A 19,954-nucleotide genomic window follows, 5' to 3' on the forward strand; every position below is an offset into this window, starting at 1 on the left:
CTCCAAGAACTGAAATGTCAGTGTTGATGGGAGCTCTTTGTACTTGCTATTCCCGCAGTGAGGTAGACACTTCCCTCAGAAGCCCCACAGAACCTTCCCTAGCCTTCTTCAGAGCTTTGCTTAAACATTGCTTTGTTGTGGGGCCTTCCCTGGCTACCCTGCTTCAAGTTGCAGCCTCCACCGCCATTCCCAGATACCCCTCACTCCCCTCTGCTGTATTTTTCTCTGTATCACAAATAACCTTAGACATAACTTATGTTCCACTTGCTTATTATCTCCTCCCTCTCAGTGGAATGTATATGCAATTTTCATGAGGATAGAGACTTCTGTCTGCCTTTTGCTCTGCCGTATTCGCTTTGCCGGGCATAGAAAAGGCACTCTTATAAATATTTGTTGAATGACTAAATGAGGCAGGAGAGATTGTCCAGGCCAGGCAAGAAGGGTCTTGTAAACCTTATCAGGGGGTGGCCTTCATCTTGAGGGTAAGGGCCTTTGAAGGTTGTGAGCAGAGTGATGTCCGGTTTGCATTTTGGGAAGATCACCCAGGTTGCAGTATGGGGCATGGGCTGGAAAGTAACTTCAGATGAAACTTTGTCGTCCTCTGAAACATGACACCATGTGCATATTGTGGTGACAAGAGAAGGCATGGCCCACAAGATTGGAGAGCCTTGGGGCCCCCCAGACTCCTCCATTAGCTCATTCTTCCTTCCGTCTCTGCTAGATTTGTTCAAATTACTCTTCCAACCACAGCAAATACTTTTTCTTTTTCAGCCAAGCAAGCAGTAGATTTATTACAAGGATAGTACACTCTCTAGATGGTGAGAGAGGGCAGGCCTGGAAAAGGGCCGCTGCCCCTCACAGCAAATACATTTTAAGTTTGGAAATAAACTGAAATCTTGCTATAACTTTATTTGCTGCAAAGCGGATTTGATATGTATTCCTGGAAGCTATAGAAGGATCAAAAGAATCTCACCAAAAAAGGAGTCTTGGGCAGAGAGTGACTTTATCTATGCCATTTACCAGCGGTATGGCTGTGGGCAAGTTAATTAACGTCCCAGAGCTTCCTGTTCTTCACCTGTGAAATGGGAATAACAATACCTGCCTCACACACAGGGCTGTTGTAAGGATTAAATAAAGGGATTGCAACCCTGGAACACAGTAGGTCCGTTTTCTCACTTTCCCATTACACCGACTCCAGGTATGAATGAATTATTCTGTATACATATGGGTTCCCCTTTGTCTTCCATGGTGAAAACAGGTGTTACTATTAGTGTTCCAACGATGAAAAACTACTTTCTATAAATATTTGGGGATTTGGACTAGCTCTTGTCGGATTGTGTATCATTACTATGAAAGGTGGGCTTTCTGTTTCTCTTTACAGGAAGCCCAGCAGTCCTTGGAGGCAGCAGCTCAGAAGACAGGAGAGCCTCAAAGTTGTGTAAATAAAGGGCTGATATGTTCAAACAGAAGAGAATTTTACACACGCAAGCTGTACATCGACATGATGCCGTTCCTGAAGGTGATCTCACACTGAGAAGAAGAGGGGTTTTATAGACACATACACAGGCATTCCAGTTAATACACTTCTGCATGGTACAAAAACAGCTTCAGAAGTCCCTCAGAGTCCCTGCTTTATCAGAAGGCACAGAAAATAGGCAGTTTGTAGCAGACGAAGAAAGAACAAATTAGGATAGTAATCACAGCCAGCCATCAGGGACAAATCAGCTGGGTGTCTGGTTTGGATGGTGGGGGACAGGGAACAGAGATGAGGAAGAATAACCTTGAACCACCTCATAAAACAAGCAAATATAATTCATTTTATCTTGACAGTAGCTAAAATAATTGTTACTCTTGTATGCCTGTAACTTGGTAAAGCTGTTCCTGGTGTAGAGAAGACTGATTCTTGAGTTAACTATTTATAAGTCAATTTCAAATCCGCTCCCAGATGTTTGACCTTGCTTTCTGTTCTCTAAGAGTTCATTATTCTCCCAAGCTCAGCTGAATCTCTAGTTAAGGGTACTGAGAGTTTCAGTTGTGGGGATGTCATTTTTCCATCTTTTCGATACTCCTTTCTGTGCCACCTAACACAGCGCCTGGCACATGGGAGGTGCTCACTAAATGCTCCATAAATTGACCCGCCCTTTTTATCCCACAGCCCTCTGGCGTAGGGACCTCTTCCTACCCATCTTTTCCCCCCTTAGAGCTGAATGAACTGGAAGCAAAGGATCATGGAGTAAAAGAAACTGCTCAGGAACAAAGCAAGCTTTGGCATGGAAAGATCTCAGATCCTTCATACTACCCTGGAGGACAAAATCCCAGATCTTTGATAAGAAGGGATTAGGAAAGACAGAACAGAAGAGAAGAAACCAAATAATTGTGAGGTAGACGGGCAGGAACTTCAGAGGTCATGAGGGTCACCCTCCTAACCTCAGCAAATCCAGAGTTCTCCTGTTACACCTCTGGAACCCCAGTCTCAGCTCTGCAAGGTGGAGCTTTGATAAGGAGTCATGTATTTGCCCCAAATCTTTTCTCTCCATGGCTGAGCTCTGCTTTCCTCTGTTTACTCTTAGATAGGCTCTTTTCCCACCGTGGGCTTCTCTTTTCCAGATCATTCTGGAACTGACTCCCATTGAGCCGACGTGAGTCACATGCCCATACCCAAATGAATCACCATGACCAGGAGAATGGAATACCCTGTCTGGCCTAGCCTGGAGCCACAGGGACTAGGAGTGGGGAGCGGAGGGGTGTCTCAAAAGGAAATCAGGACACATCAAACCAGAATAAGGGAGAATGATTCTGGACCGCAAAACAAAAGATATTTCCTCCAGACATTCAAAATAATTACCTTGATTCTTTACTTTTAAGATTAATTTGGTAGGGCCATGATAATAAAGTACCATAGACTGAGTGGCTTAAACAACAGAAATTTATTGTCTCATAGTTCTGGAGATTAGAAGTCCAAGATCAAGGTGTTGGTGGGGTTGACTTCTTCTGAGGCCTTTCTCCTGGGCTTGCAGATGGCCACCTTCTCCCTGTGTCTTCACATGGCCTTCCCTTTGTGTGTCCGTGTCCTAATCTCTGCTTATAAGGATACCAGCCATATTGACTTAGGAACGACCCTGATGACCCCATTTTACCTTTTTAAAGACCCTGGGTCCAAATGCAGCCACATTCTGAGATACTGAGGGTAGACTTCAAATATGAATTTTGGAGGAACACAGTTCAGCCCAAAACACTTAAGTTAACGAAACTAAACTTTTTTTCTTAGCAATAGTTTAGTTCTTCCCTTCGGCCTTGAGTATTGTGGTTAGTACTTCCAGGGATGAGATTTTATCATCATTATCACTGTTCATTCATTCAACCCATAGTGAGCATGTACTACCTACTATGTGACTGCACTTTCTGGTCATTTCGGACATGTCACCAGCAAACAAAAAAAAGACTGAGATCTTTGTCCTGCTCCAGGCAATGTGGATAGTATATTAAAAGGTGATCGTTGCTATGGAAATGAGATAAAGGTATATGGAGCATCTAGAAACTGCAGAATTCAGAGTGGGGAATTTTACAATAATTTTTTTTGTGTTTAGTGTCCACAATGCTTTTGTGTTACACTTTTCAGTCATCAATTTTGGCACCAAATTTTTATATACTATATTATATACCATATACCATACACATTCACAGATACACCATACCCATATAATATACCATATTATAGAGGGAAAGGCATTATTATCCCGAAGGCCCACTTTCCAGTCCACCCTTTTCAAAACACAGAAATTGTAATTCAGCCTACTTCTCAGGGGACTCAGAGAACACACACAAGGCTTTCTGACTCTCAGGCCAGTCCCTTGCCCAAAAAACCAGAACTTTTCTTGGGAATGTTCAGTGTTAACAGCTCTCCTTAGGTAGACCTTCTCCTTGTTGACATGGGAGCACCTGGATTCTTAGGGATTGCTTTATGGAAAGACATAAATCTTAGGGTTGTATAGAAAAGGATAGTGAGTCCAAACAGAGAAAAACACACAGGTTGTCCTCAGCATTTGGAGTTATATAGAAACTAATTCATTCTACACATTTCATTTATGCATTTCTTGCTTATCCACAGGATACTTCCATCACTTTTGCCTGGCGCATGTAGGAAGCATTGCACATTTCAGGGAATAAGGGTAGGAGATAAAAATATCAAGGCAGAAAAGGGGCATGAAAAGAGATGCAAATAATCGCAATTGGTAATATTTCTGAGCACTTACTCTGTGCCAGGCTCTATTGTAAGTTTTATATGCAAGAACTAATTTAATTCACAAATGAATCTAAGAAATAAGTAACATAATCCCATTTTACAGATGAGAAAACTAAGGCATTGAGAGGTTAAGTAATTTCTCAAATGTCATACAGTTGGTAAATGACAGGAACAAGACTCAAAGTAAGGCAGCACAGCTCCAGAACCCATGTTTTCAACCATCCTCTATAAAGTTTCACTGCAGACCCCAACTGAGTCCTGTCTAATCAAAAGCACTGACTACCAGGTTAGCTAAGAAACTAACACAGCTCCTTCTAGAAAATTCCATCCCTGAGCACTCTTCCAGTTTGCTACAGGAAGATTTTCTGACCCTACAGGACTCTGACTTTCCCCTCACTCCCACTGCGTTCTGTTGAGCCAATGTAAAACTTTCTCTCCCAATGATCATTCTGTTCCCTTCACACAACATATTAATATATTGTGCATGCTTCGTGTGTCAGGGAATGCAGAGATGAGTCATCTCCATCCCTGGCCTCCCAAGGAGCCTATAAGCTAAAAGGAAAATAAACAGAGACTTTCAGCACAAAGTTGTGGCCGAGGCAGGCCCAGGTTGCTATGGGGGAGACTCGTTCATCTCTTGGTTATTACATGTGGAATCCTCCTCAGATTTAAGAGGCTCCTTATAACATTGAAGGTCTTATAACACTGAAGGCAACACTGTTGGCCCATTTTATAAGATAACCTGTATCAGGCTTAGATTTAAACATGATTGATCCAGAGTACATCTGGGTTCACATAAAAATTGAACACTAATTTTTTTAAATCTAGTTTTGAAAAAGAAATGGCAATTGATGAATAAATTGGGATAGAGAATTTTCCCCCCAAGGACTTTAATCAATTGCCAAGGTTAGGTAGTGAGGCAGAAAATAGCAATAATACCAATTAATGCTAGATACAGCATTGAATATGCTTATACTGAACATGGACATCAAAGGGTAGATATGTTATGCCGAGCAGGTGTGGGGAATGGGGAAAAGCGCCATCTAACAGTCATCACACAGACAGTTGTCACTTGGTGCAATCAAACTCGAGGTAGAGGAACCCGCCTGAAATGGGGTGCCAGACTTTGAGCAGCACACACACACCACCACCCCTCCAGTTTGGGGCCAGCTCCAGGTTTTACTTACGCAGGCAGGTGTGGGCACATCCTACCAGGCAGAGAAAGACAGCCATTGCCACCGAAACCTGTGGTCATGCATGGGAGGGACAGCATGGATTTCAGTTAGTGCAAGTAACAGGGAATGATGTTTGGCTTGAGACGTTGTCCAAAGATGGAGCAGGCCTCTCAGGAAAAAAGTTTTTTGGTGCCCAGAGTCCTTTAAACATGCTTTCTTGGCCTCTGGCAGGAGAGCTATAGAGGTATCACAAGCTGGTTTCAAGATACGATTCCAGGACACTTGAATAGTTATGTTGCCAGGAAAAATATTCAGGGCATGGGGTCTATAATATTTCCAAAAGAAAGAGGCCCAGAATTAACAGTGCACTATTATCGATATTAAATATCAGACCAGGAATTGGGAAGCCCTGGATATTCCCTGACTCTCAGTGACCTTGTAACACTTCTGGAACTCCACTTCCTCTTTAGGAAAATGGAGATAATAATACTGGGACCTCCATACCTACCTGTCAACAGTGGGGCAAGAATTATATGAAATAATAATTGTCAAAGAATGTGCACATCTGTACAGGATTCAATTCATAAAGGAGAAAGGAACAAATCCTGATTGATCCCTGCTAAGGGCCAGGCCCCTCACATATTGAACCTTATTTCATTTTCCCCCTCACCCCCTACCCGCCCACCCCCCTTCTTGGTAAGTGTGCAGATTGCCACTGTGCAGATGAGGAAACTGAGGATTGGTGAGATGAGATGACGATGTGTGACATGCCTAACAGCAGAGGGAGCTAGGATTCAAAGCCACAAAACCCACAATACCTGATAATACCTGATATTGACGAGGTCTATCTATTCTGTGCCTATGAAGAATTTAATTGTACATTTTTGTTCTGGTTTCAGAACCTGGGAGATGAATGGAGGTTTAATATATTTTAATCTTAATAACACAAAATATCTTGTGATTTTCATAAATTACTTTATTAAGGAAAAAGTATGAGATCTTTTTAATACACATGAAAAGTTATACTACCTTGAAGGTGAGACTCTCAAATGAGATACTGGTTTTCTTCCATCTTTAAGAAGGTATTGAAATTAGTCATGTAAAGGCATGTGTTACATGGTATGTTACATAGAATCTCTGAAAGTATTTTCCTAGTTCAGCGCTTTAAGTACTCTGTACAATATTTATTAACACTCCCATTTCACAGATGGAGAGGCTTATGTTCAACAATAGGTCATGGAGCTGGCTCGCAGCCATGTGGAGCCCCACGTCTTACCCCTGCTCCCCATGCTCCTCTCTCCTCCCCACAGTTCCTTACGAAAGCCTGCTGTGGGCCTAGACGTACCATGCTCAGAATGGGTGCTGTGCATGAAGGTAGGGGGCAGGACAGATGGAAGGGTCTCCCAGGACAGATGAGAACTTAAGGTCACCTAGCCCAGCCCCTGTCAGTTGAAGAAACTAAGACTCAGAGGTTAAGTAACTTGCATGATCTGTAAGGCAGGAAGTGTAGGAGTCAGAGCTTCCGTGCAGGCAGTGGGATTCCAGGACCTGCACCCCAATTGTCTCTCTGGTTTCAGAGCTGCAGTTTGTGTTTACACAGTGTTTGTTTCTATCCCTGCCTACCTACACCCTTCCCCAGTCCTACAACACCACACTGCTGCCAGTTCTCTTTCTAAATACAGCTTAGTCATATCCCTGGTTCGCTTGAGATTCCTTACCGTGTCCCCATTGGCCTTCTAGTTAAATCCCAGCATCAAAGATGTATTTCTTTTATAAATAGAAAAATATAACAAATGCAATTTATTTTAAATTCCAAACTGCAACATGCAAGATCTGGCCCATGTCTAATTCACACTGTCCACACACTGCAGCCACCTCACACTACCCCCTAACCAACACATGCTGCTTCCTCTGCCAGGAACTGCCCTACTTTCCCTTCTCTGCAACACTTAGCACCATGTCCACTGGTAAACAAACCTTCCCTGGCCTCATTTAGCTTCACCTCCCAGGAGGTCCTGCAAAAACCTGTCATAACCTGTCACAACATTTATCACACTGCATTGCAACCATTGAGATTTCTTGTCGGTTCTCCGCAAGTCAGTGAGCTTCTTACAAATAGATCTTTCAGCCCCCAGCGCCTAGCACAGTGCCTGTCACACAACATACACTCAATAAATGTTCATGAGCTGACTGAGCAGATGAAGAGCAAATGACTTGGCTAGAACAACAGAGCTGGGATTTGAATTTTCAGTCCTTCAGTTGTTTTTGCTCACTTGTCAAGTATTATTACCTATGTTTCAATCCCTCCATTTAGTCATTGCATTTGTAACTCATATTAAAAGTGACATAGCCACTAACAATTGTCACCCCAATAAATTTTTTAAAAAATTATAAAAAGAAGTGACATAGCATTTTGTTTAGTTATTTTTTTAATTCAAATTTTAAATCCAAAATATACTCAGAGGTTTAAAATGTGTTTGTATAAAAGGGTATGTCTTCCGGCTGCTCAGTTCCCTGCCCTTGGACACAACTGTTGCTAGTTTCCTGTGGATCCTTCCTGAGTTGTAGTCTGCATATATAAAGCAATACAGATAGATAAATACACAGATAGGTAGATAGTTTATACACATTTTAACATATTACACACATTGTTCACAGTCCGACATTTTTTACTTAATACATCTTGGAGTTTTTTTCTATGCTAATTCATGAAGAGATACCTTTTACAGTTGCATAGTATTCCATTGTATGAATTACTGTAATTTATTTGATGAGTCCATAATCGATGGGACATTTAAGTTGTTTCCAATCTTTTGCAATGAATGACCTTAAGTCATTTCACATGTGTGTTCATGTATGTAAAAACGATTGCTTTTTTGACACTTTTCAAAGAAACAGACAAAATTTTAAATTAAGACTATTTTTCTAACAGCGACTCACCAGCAGATTCTTTCCAAATCCCTGACTCTCTCTCTCTCCATCTCCCATATGTGAAATGAGAATATTTCTTGCCCTTGAAGGCTCATAGCTACATGTTGTTAAGCTTGAAGGTTTACCTTTCTTGGCTTCAAAATTCTTCCAAAGGAGGAATCTTATTTCTCCCTTTTAATCCAATTTTTTGTTAGATTAAAATAATTCATAAACAGGAATTTTTTTAAATCTATCTCTTTTCTAGTCTTCTAACCTAGCAGTTTACTATGACTGAGACAGGTTTATCCTGCAGTATTTTTTTTAAAACCTTACTGCATCAGGCCAAATCTGCTTTGTCTCCAAAATGAGAAATGCAAAAGAAAGAAAATTACTTAACTGCCCTAGCTTTTTTATGTCAGAATATCTCATCAGCTACAAACACTAAGCTAACAAGTGAGAAACAGGCAGGGTAAAAAGCCATTGAGTGAGAAGAGAATGTCAAACAAATTAGCAGATAATTAATTGTCTCTTCCCAAAGCAGCTTAAGTATTTGATAATAAAGTGGAAAACTGATTGTCACTAAAGAGACTTCCAGGAGAGACTTCCAGGGCTCTCCACACCAGATTCCTTCTCTCTAGCCGACATGAGGCTGTGGATTAAGCAGAAATCCAGGTGACAAAGGCCAAGAGCTGGCCGCATCAGACACACAGGGCTTTACTTGGGTCACTGATCCTACCTGCCACGTCACTGGCTACTAAAGAGCTGCTCTTCCGATGCTTTAGAGCAGGGGTGTCCAAACTGCGGCCTGCGGGCCACTGCAGTCCGCAATCCATTGTTAATTGGCCCACAGCAAATTCCAAAAATATATTTAGTTTACTTAAATAAACCAGGTGAAACAGTACGTACTTTACCTCGAGTGAGTGGCTCAGCTGTTTGTGTGTTTTACCACATATAGCCCTAGGTAAAAAACGTTGAAAACAGTTTTGACACCCCGACTTGAGAGAATATTTGTTGATTCTCAATCCTGGCTGCATAGTGTAATCACCTAAGACGCCTTAAAAATGCCCGAGCTCCAGAAAGTCTGATTTTAATGTTTGGGGTTAGGTCCTGGGAATCATATTTTTTAAAGCTCCGTGAATAATTCTAATGTGCAGCCAGAGTTGAGAACCACTGTTATGGAGATTTCTGGACGGTGGGATTGCAAGCAGTTTGTATGACTTAGAGAAAGAAGGAAGAGGGAATTAAATGTGCTAAGAACCCCAATCCATAATAACCCTAGAAACCCCACAAAAGGCCACTTTGACCCTTTTGCTCCCCTACTTTAAACCCTCAGCTCCCCTACTTTAAACCTTCCGTGTGTTCTCGATGCAAAGACCCAAGACCTTACCCACCTTCACAGCCTTGGCGGTCTGAGTCCTCCCTCCCTTCCACTTGTCTTGCTCTCTGCCCTCATCAGACTGGTTATGCCTCTAGTCCTGGAGGAGCCCTACTTCCTTCTGCCAGTTCGCCTTTGCCGGTGACATTCTTCTCCCCACCCCCAGTGAACACCTATGTGTGCCAGGCACTGAGCCCTGCACAGACGAATGGGACAAGCTTCCCACAAGAGAAGGACCACTAAGAACCTACCAGTGCTCAGGGCCGTGGCTAAGCCAGCCTGGCTCTTCAGCGCTGTTCATGCTGGTAGCAGACTTCTTGGACACTTAAGTTAAAATTAAATTGACGAAGAAGAACCAACTAAGAAAAGTGGATTTCTTTTTACCAAAGGGCATGGACTACAGACGTAGTGTTTGCATTTATTTTGTCTTATGTATCTTTTGTTGTGTGTTAATCTCCTAGGAAAGTGGAGATGATCAGGAAAAACCAGGAGGATCCCTCAGAGAGAATCATCGAGACACCCGAGGTAGACAAGGTTGGGTTGGGGTTTGTAATGTTGTCATGATAATTGTCGGATGAAGTTTGCCCTGTTCAAAGATGTTAATGGAGGCTGACCGTTCCATTTCCTCTCAGGCATGGGTTGGAAGTTAGAATACGGACCAAAGTGCTGAGTTCAGGCTCTAATGTGTTCTTAGTGCATCACAAGCCAACTGATAATAGCATGCTTTTATGTCCTTGGACTTATTGAGAGATTTTTCTCCTGCCAGTGGCTGCAGATTGATGGAAGAGAGTGGGCACTTTGGGGGCAGTACAAAGTGGCCTCACAGGCCCCTCCACCTTTCTGCTCCTCCTGCTTTCACATGGGCTTGGATATGCAGGTGAGGGAGCTCAGGTTTCCTGCCTAAAGGGATAATATTCCAACAGAGGGGGTACCAATGTCTTTAGAGACCCAACCCCTGTCAACCACAATTCTGGGTGACCAGAGCTGCTTGAGTGTTGCTTCCTCCAAAAATGATGCTCCATTTGATAATGATGATGATTCTAGGAAGTATTGGACCCGGAACTGGGCTTTTTTGGCATAGTTCCTATTTCCAGACCCTGAACCAGACTCCAAGCTCTTCCCTGGTGGTACCTGGGTGTGCTGTGCGATGCAGCAGTGGGCTAGGCCCAGGCAGCAGAGCTGTTCTTGCTGCTCCTTGCTTCTTGCAGGAGTGGAAACAGATGTGTGAGAGACTTGTATTCTCAAGGAATGGATGGAGTTCTGGACAGAACCGTTCTTGGAGTTTGCTTACAAAGGCGTCCAGCAGAGGGGGCAAGTGGGAGCTGAAGTCCAACCGGTGCTCTACTCCTTAAGCCATGTACCCAGCACGGGGGGCGTCCTCCCACTGGGGACTCCTTTTCCCACTTGACCCTTCCACTGGAGCGTCTTTCTCTAATTCACATAATATGTTCTGTTTAGGCTAGCAACAGCAATCTGAGCAGCTACGCGGAGAGCATGGGCTCTGGAGTTGGACTACCTCCACCTTGACCTTTCTGCTTCAGTGTGGTCAACTGAGGCCAAGAACAGTATTCCCCTCATAAGGTTGCATGAGGAGTAAATGAAGTAATTCATGTACAGTAGTCCTTTAATGGATACTAATCTCGAGTTGGATATCACAATGACTACCAATCTGAAATGACCCGACGATTGTTCTTGTAGCACCTGGTCCCCCTGGGGGTGAACTCACTGGAGATCAATGGGCAAAGCCATGGAGTTGGGATTTCCCTCTCAACTTGATAGTTTTCTGTTTACATCTTTTACCAGTTCTTTCAGTTGACATTCTGAACAAAGAATAATTGATTTTTATACTCATTTTAAAAGGTTTCACTACTTCTGGATATCAGAAAATAAAATGTGATGGTAGCCCAATCCCTGGGTTTGGTCAAGTTTTGAAGCAGGGTTTCGGCTGACGTAAGTCTCCTGCTGCCTCCTTTTTCAATGAGTGACAATAGCCAGGGAAATGTGCTCCAGCCTTCAGATCTTCCATATCATAAATTACATATGCAGAACGTAAGCACTAACGAGGCTCCAAGGTCTCGGCCAAGTGCAGTGGAGGTTTTAGGCAGCGCAGAACATGGCCAAATCTAAGCAATAACCAAGTCAGTCAAAACAGATTTCCTGTCTCATGACAGAGGGACAGGCTCCAGCTAAGTTCCATAAAGGTTATTCACACAGCCTTTAATGCAGTGAAGTGTCACTGCAGAAAATTAAAGAAGGCATTTGCCTGTCCTGAATGATAAATGCTAATGTTTAAAAAGGATTTCAAATCTTTTAAAAATAATGGAGGTGGGGGAGTCGGAGGGCACTCTTTAGGCAGCATCACAGTGATCAAGAGTGCTGATTATCAAGTCTGATTCTCTGGGTTCAAATCCTGGCTCCACCACTTGCTAACTATGCGGCGTTGAGTAAGTTACTGAACTTCTCTGGTCATCTTTTTTCATCATCTGTAAAACGGGGATACTTATAGCACTTATTTCATGAGGTGGTGTGACATAAAGGAGTTACTACATGGAACGTGCTTATAAGAGTGCCTGGCACAGAGTAAGTTCTCACTAAAGGTTAGCTGTTGGTCTATTTCTTAAAAACTTTAATTTTAGTAGCCATAACTTGCACTTTGTCAGGAGGGACTTGTTCTAAGTTGATAACGTGATGATTTCTTTACTTTCTAAATGAGTCTTAATGGGGGAGGGTTTGCTCTAGGGGGACTGAGTCCTCTGTGTAAGTCTTTCTTTTGCTTAAAGTCCAAGTGTGGGCAGCAGACCCAATCTGAACAAAGCAGTGTTACCAATATCTGTATTCTGTGAAAGTTTATGTATTAGTTTATCTCATTTTATCCTCACCACAACCTTAGGAGGTAAAGTGCATTATCCCTGTTCCACAGATAAGGAAAGTGAGGATCAGAGAGGTTAGGTAAACTGCCCAAAGTAACACAGCCAGTAAGTGGAAAAGCTGATATAAGAACCTAGGTTTCTATGACTCCAAGCCCTTGGCTCTTAAAGAGTTGTAAAGAGGTACAATTGTGTTTCTGATGTGTTTTTGATTAGGAAATAGTTACAAAGTCGAGGAAACATCACAAAATTAAGGCACCAGTTTTTTAAAGCCAGCATGAGTCTGGGAGTTTATTTAGAATCTCTAGAAATTATATTATAGATAAAGGAACCCAAGGTCTAGAAGTCAAGACAATTATGAAAATTGCAGTCAATTATTAAAACCAAGGTAACCCAAGTCTCTAACTCAGTGTGTTTGTGGGTGTTTTGTTTAGTTTAGTTCAATTTGGTTTAGCTTTCAAGGCCTTTCCTCAGGGCCAGTTCCTGGCTCCAAGAATAAACAGCTCCAGAAAAAAAAAGTATAAAGACTGCCCATCCTATGCAAAGAAAGGGAGGAGTAGAAAGTGTTGCAAAAGTTTCTCTTAAAGGGAAAACAGGGAGACCAAAAGTGTGTGCCCAGTAGTGGAGGCAAGGCCTTTGCCCCAGAATCTACACCCTGGAAGGTGGTACCACTGCAAAGAGCCGCCTCATGGTGTCGGCTCCACTTGAATTTCTCCCTGTCATTGTGCACGGCCAGGCTCTGCTGTCTGGAGCCCCAGTACTGAGTTCAGAACAGTCTGCTAATTCTTAGCAGCCTAGATAAGCTACACACTCAATTACTGCTTATTTTTCCTTCTGGAAAGTATTTCAAAGTTCTCCTCCATAGTGGGAAGTTGTGTGTCCTTAAGAATGTTTCTGGTTCACTCTACTCAGCCCAGTATGGAAACCCCAGGGAAGCCCCCAGAACCCCAGAACACAGCTATTGCCCCTTGATCCTGAAATTTCTCTTCACCTTCCAGTAAGTAAAGCTCATTTCTAACTTTAGTCCCAAATTCCCCAAAACCAAAAAGCAGTTGAAACTAGAGACAAGGACAACATAAGAAAGGAAATTTATAGACCAATCTCACTTATGATCAAAGATGTAAAACTCCTAATAAAATATTAGCCAATCAAATCCTTAAGCTTATATTTAGGATATATATCACTTACATATGATATATATATATATATATATATATATATATATATATATATATATATATATATATATATATACGTACCATGACTAAATTCATTTTATGCCAGGAATTCAAAGATGATCTAACATTTAAAAATCTGTTTATGTAATTCACATCGAGAGGTTAAAGGGGGAAAACCCTTAGGGTCATCTCAACAGATGCAAAAGGAAAAATAAATTTATACAATTCACCCATTCATGATTTAAAATGAGCAAACTAGGACTAGAAGAGGATTTCCTGATTTTGATACAAAGTGTCTACCAAAAACCTGCGGTAAACATCACACTTCAGTGGTAGAACTGTAGAAGCATTCACTGTAGAGACAGGACTAGGATATGGACGCCCTGTATCATTGCTTCTATGTCAACATTGTACCAGCACAGTAGGGAAAACAAAAGAAAGGAAAAGTAAAAGAATAGAAAGGAGGAAATAACACTGTCATTATTCCCAGACAATAGTATTACTTACATGGAATACCTTAGGGCCTCCACAGATAAGCTATTAAAAAACAAACTATTAAAGACCAAAACAATCAGCAAGATTACTAAATATAAATCAATAATTAAAAATCAACTGTGGGAAAAAATAGCGTTTCAAAACATAAAGCACAACTTATAATGCAATTTCAAAATAATTGTTACGGAAAACCCCAAACATACACAAAGGTGGACAGAACAGCACAATGAATCCCATGTTCCCATCATCTAGTCAACGCTGTTCAGCTACATCTCCAACTCCTTCCTCCTTTCCATATTATTTTGAAACAAATTCCAGGCTTATATTATTTTGCCCAGATATACTAGAGTATGTATCCCTAAAAGACAAGAAAAGACTCTTTTGACATAACCGTAGTGGTATCAGTATTGCACCTAAGAATTAGAACTCTTCTTTAATATAACTGAATATTCAATCAGTTTTTCACTAAAGAAGGTTCACTGCAGGTGGCCAGTTAGCTCCGTTGGTTAAAGCAGGGTGCTAATAACACGAAGGTTGCTGGTTTGATCCCCCACATGGGCCACTGTGAGCGGTGCCCTCCTTAAACAAACAAACAAAAAGGTTCATTGCAGCACTGTTTGTAATCATAAAAAATTGGAAATAGGGCGGCCGGATGGCTCAGGTGGTTAGAGCGTGAGCTCTCAACAACAGGGTGACCGGCTCAATTCCTGCATGGGATGGTGGGCTGCACCCCCTGCAACTAGGGATTGAAAATAGTGACTAGACTTGGAGCTGGGCTGCACCCTCCACAGCTGGATTGAAGGACAATGACTTGGAGCTGATGGGCCGTGGAGAAGCACACTGTTCCCCAATATTCCCCAATAAAATTTACATTAAAAAAAAGAAATAGAGACAGTGGAAATGTAATGGTTCTGTGCGATGTCAGAGGGATAGTGGATGTGGGGAGGGGGGTTCACACAGTGTGAGGGATATAAAAGATAAACATCTAAGTATTACTTTGTCTTGTGCACCAGAAATAAAAAAAATTTTTTTAAAAAGACAACTCATTACCCTCTCAGTGCTTCCAGAGTTAGGTCCAGCGTTCCTGTGCAGAAAGGCTCCGGAATGAAGAGCTGTGTTGGTACCTGGAGGCCTGTCAGGGTGGATCTGGCATTGTTACATTAAAAAAAAAAAAAATTGGAAATAGACAAAAAGGCCATCAACAGCAAAAGGGACAAGTAAATTATGGTATACTTATACAATAGAATAATGTACAGCTGCTTAAAATAAATGAATGGAAATGACATGTATTCTCACAGTTGAATCTCAAAGTGTGAGGCGAAATAAAGCAAGTTGCAAAAGTTATATAAACAATACTTTTTTTTTTTAAGATTTTATTGGGGAAGGGGAACAGGACTTTATTGGGGAACAGTGTGTACTTCCAGGGCATTTTTCCAAGTCAAGTTGTCCTTTCAGTCTTAGTTGTGGAGGGCGCAGCTCAGCTCCAGGTCCAGTTGCTGTTGCTAGTTGCAGGGGGCACAGCCCACCATCCCTTGCGGGAGTCAAACCGGCAACCTTTTGGTTGAGACGATGCGCTCCAACCAACTGAGCCATCTGGGAGGCAGCTCAGCTCAAGGTGCCCTGTTCAATCTTAGTTGCAGGGGGCCGAGCCCACCATCCCTTGGGGGATTCGGAGGAGTTGAACTGGCAGCCTTGTGGTTGAGAGCCCACTGGCCCATGTGGGAATTGAACCGGCAGCCTTTGGAGTTAGGAGCTTGGAGCTCCAACCGCCTGAGCCACTGGGCCGGCCCTAAACAATACTATTGATATAAAGTTTTAATATGTAAAATAAAATCATATGTTGTTTATAGGTACATTTTTATGTGGTAAAGATATAAAAATACGCATGAGGATTGTGTAGGGGAGGAAAAACTTTTCCTCAACACTCTTAGGGCTCCTGGCTGCGCTTGAAAAGTAAACTGACCAAAGGCAGATTAACAGGAGAAAAGAATATAAATGTATTTAATATAAGTTTTACATGACATAGCAGCGTTTATAAGAAAATAAAGACCTGAAGAAATGGGTAAGCCTGAGCAATTTTATACTAGGTTTGATAAAGAATGACAAGTCATGGGAAAATGTGATAGGACAAAAGGATATGAGCTAAGAGTAATAAACTGAGGGAGACCTAGCAAGGCCAGTTAGGATCCCTCTTGGAGGTCCTCTGTCTTCGGAGATAAGGATGTGCATTTCATCCAGGTATGGGGGCAGGGCACCTCTCTCATGAGGGTCTAATGACCTGCTTTGGGGAAGAAGGGGAAAGGTCAGAGGGTTCTTCCCGCACCTGCAGTTTCTCAGATTCCTTCAGCTTAAAATATTCAATATGCCAAGGCGCCGTATTTTAGGATACCATGTTCTGAACCCTGTCAACTAGTAAATACCAAGTTTAAGAGAATGGTTACCTCTGGGAAAAGAGCGAGGGGAAATGGGATCATATGTGATATAGTGAAGTCTTGGACTATTTCTGATGTTTTTTTCCTTTAGAAAAATATGAATCAAATATGGGAAAATGTTAAAAGATTTCACATAGGTAGGTGCAAAGTACATGGGTAATCATTATGAAATATTTTCTCTATATTCTGAATTCTTAAAATATTTTACAGATTTTTTTAAAGCAGTTAAAAGTTGTAAGTTAACATTTGAAGTACTGCTTCAGCTTATTTCAACACTTCCTAAATATCATGTTATTTTACTAGAGGGAAAAAAAAAAATCACCATTCTATGATCCCTATCCTAGAACTGACAGTGTTTGAATTCTAATCGAAATGGTGAAACTGCATCAATGTAGAAACTCAGCTTTTGGTCAATACAAATGCGCCCTCTGCTGGTCCTATTATGCCTTATCCCAAAGTTCAAAATAGCTGTAAAGAGCAGTAAAATGTCCAATGAGAGCTTTTTCTGAGCCAACCATATTAAAGAACGAAACCCTCACAGAATTCCCCTCATCATGAAAATACTTTAATCAACTCCCACTCTGTTAATATTAAATATTATCCAAGACAAAATACATTCCTAGATACCATCCCAATCAACCTTCCCAGTTTCCTCAACCACCTTGAGCATTAAGTTTTGTTCCCACTCCAAAGTCTGGCAGTTGATGTATGGCAACAGTTGATGCCACCCTTAATATCTGGGAATGGCAGAAGGGAGCCCAAGTTACAAAGAGGCTCTGAGGTGGGGATGGGGGTTGGTGGGGAGGGTGGTCATGGGACAACTGAACACTGAAAACTAGATTAACTGTGTTATTAAGGGAATAATCCTGGTAAGATAACAAATGAACTTTTTCTTTTCAAATCTTTCTTTGAAATTATAATAACTTCAAATAAAATGGAAGATAATTAAATTGATCCAGTCAAGAATCTACTGCTCAAAGAAAATGAGAAAAATGGGGATTGAATATTAGTGTCTTCCTTTCAAGGTTTTTAAGTTTTCGTTTTTTGTTTGGTGTTAACATCCCATTTCCTCACTAGAAGTTAGTAAGCTCCCTAAGACCAGGATGTGTGTCCACCCTCCTCAACACTGTATTCCCAGCGCCTAACACAATGACTGCATTTAGTAAGCATTGAACAAACATGTGATCCATGAAGGAATGAATGACTATTCCTTGGAATGTAAATTCGTACAAATTTTCTAGGGAACAATTTGGCAGTAGACATTGTGCCTTAAAGACTCTACATCCTTTAATAATTATATATGTGGATAAAGAGTAAGACTTTTAATAGTTGAAAACATTCAAATCTAAATGCAAAGTTTTTTATAGTTAGAAAAAATTTGAAACAATCTAAATTTTAAGTTACATGTTTGTTTTTAGTCAGTTATGGTGCATCCATATGATGAAATGCTATGCTGCTATTAAAATCGTTTTTAAGAATATTGAATGATAGAGGAAATTCTAATATATAAAAATACATTAAAATTATATATACAGTATTTTATCAATTCTATTAAAATATAAGTGTGTAATTCTTATATATGCATGAAAGTAAATGTTTGCAGTAATTGTATGAGGGTAGATGATCATGGATGAGGGATTTTTTGTTCTTGTTGTATGTTTCTACCAAGTGCCAGCACTGTTTTAGGCACTTTATGTATATTAATATATATTTGGTTACGTTTTCCGCAGCTTTATTAAGAAATGATTGACCTACATAAATGGAACCTAAATTGTACAATTAAATACTTTCTTTAAGTGTTAAATATTACAATTTATTTTTTCAACTTCACTTTTAATCAACTTCACTTTTTCTTAGATTTTAATTTTGTATAATTATTGGTAGGATTAAAATTATGCAGCCATCAATTTTCTTTCATTGAAACATTAAATATTGCTATGATTTCGAGGTTTTTTCCAGTTTTATTAAGATATAATTGACATATGACATTGTATTTAAGGTGTACAACATAATGATTTGATATATGTACGAACTGCAAAGTGATTACCACAGTAAGTTTAGTTAACATACATCACTTCACATAGTTAACAATTTTTTGTCTTATGAGGAGAACTTTTAAGATTTACTAGGTACGTTTTTCAAATTTTCTGCAATGAAATTATATTCCATAATGAAAAACTTGTTTAACTACAATACAATGTAGCCTAGTTCCACATGAAGTCTTAGTCCGGAGACTCTTCTCATTCTAAAAGAGCTACCCAGTATGGTCTTCCGAGTCCCCAATGAAGAGTGCCAATTGTGTCACAACTTTGGCATAAGCCTTCACATAGGATAATGTTTGTTTTCTTAAATCAGTTTTCTTTTCAATGTTATAACCATCCTGAGGTTTTAAGAAAAGACATAAATACACATAAACCTCCCAATCTAACATATTGTTTCTTTTTTTCTATTTTATCCTCCAGTCCTTATTCATATATAGATACATATTTTATAGAGTTCTAACATAGGATTCCATAGTTTACATTTTTACTTATCATTATATCATATTTTCCATATTGCTTATTTATCTTTAACCATAATTTTAAATGTCAAATGAATACATCATAAATTACTTCCCTAATCTCTCATTATTGGGCTTTTTTAAATTTTTCATTATTAATAATAATGTTGTAATAAATAAGTTGGCACAAGAAGCTATTTCTTCTTTGGAATTATTTCTTTATGATAAATACCCAGGAGTGAGATTCCTGATGAAAGACCCGACCGTTTTTCTGGTTCTTGATATATACTGTCATATCACTTTCCCAAAGGGTCTTAATTTTTATGTCACTTGCCACGTGCCAGCACTGGTTTCTGCAGTATTTACTAATTGCCTAGGTATAACATACCTCACTCTTCTAATTTGCATGCTGTTGACTACTCACCAGGTGGACATTTCCCCACATCTGGGATCATTGACTGCTGTCCTCTGCTGACTAAGGACGTTCTCTGTTTTCACAGACTCAGAGCCAAGGAGTGTGGCCCTGGGCCTTCTCGGTGCTTCCCTGGCTGAGCACATCCCGACACCTGAGGCAGACACTGTCCAAAACGCGTATGTGTTCAAAGTTGTAATGACATGGACTTCTCTGCTTCTGTTTTGTTTGTCTTTGTTTTTTGCTCATTTTGTTTCTGTTTTTTTCTGAAGAGTTTCAGCTGACAGCATACTGTGACAGCCAGCACTAAACTGCTATCTAAGAGACAAAGATTCTTAGGGAGGATTATATGGTGATGTGTTTGCTA

At 40.6% G+C, this 19,954-nt stretch overlaps 1 protein-coding gene across 1 annotated transcript in view; it reads left to right on the plus strand.

Annotated features, from left to right (window-relative positions):
- The window catches only part of KIAA2012, a 95,859-nt gene that overhangs the window by 62,874 nt on the left and 13,031 nt on the right, over positions 1 to 19,954 (plus strand). Inside the window, 3 exon segments of the mRNA XM_081051822.1 lie at positions 1,382 to 1,519; positions 10,165 to 10,228; positions 19,676 to 19,766. Of these exon segments, the coding sequence (XP_080907948.1) occupies positions 1,382 to 1,519; positions 10,165 to 10,228; positions 19,676 to 19,766 (293 nt within the window).

Source organism: Rhinolophus hipposideros (assembly GCF_964194185.1).
Source record: "Rhinolophus hipposideros genome assembly, chromosome: 6".
Taxonomy (NCBI): domain Eukaryota; kingdom Metazoa; phylum Chordata; class Mammalia; order Chiroptera; family Rhinolophidae; genus Rhinolophus; species Rhinolophus hipposideros.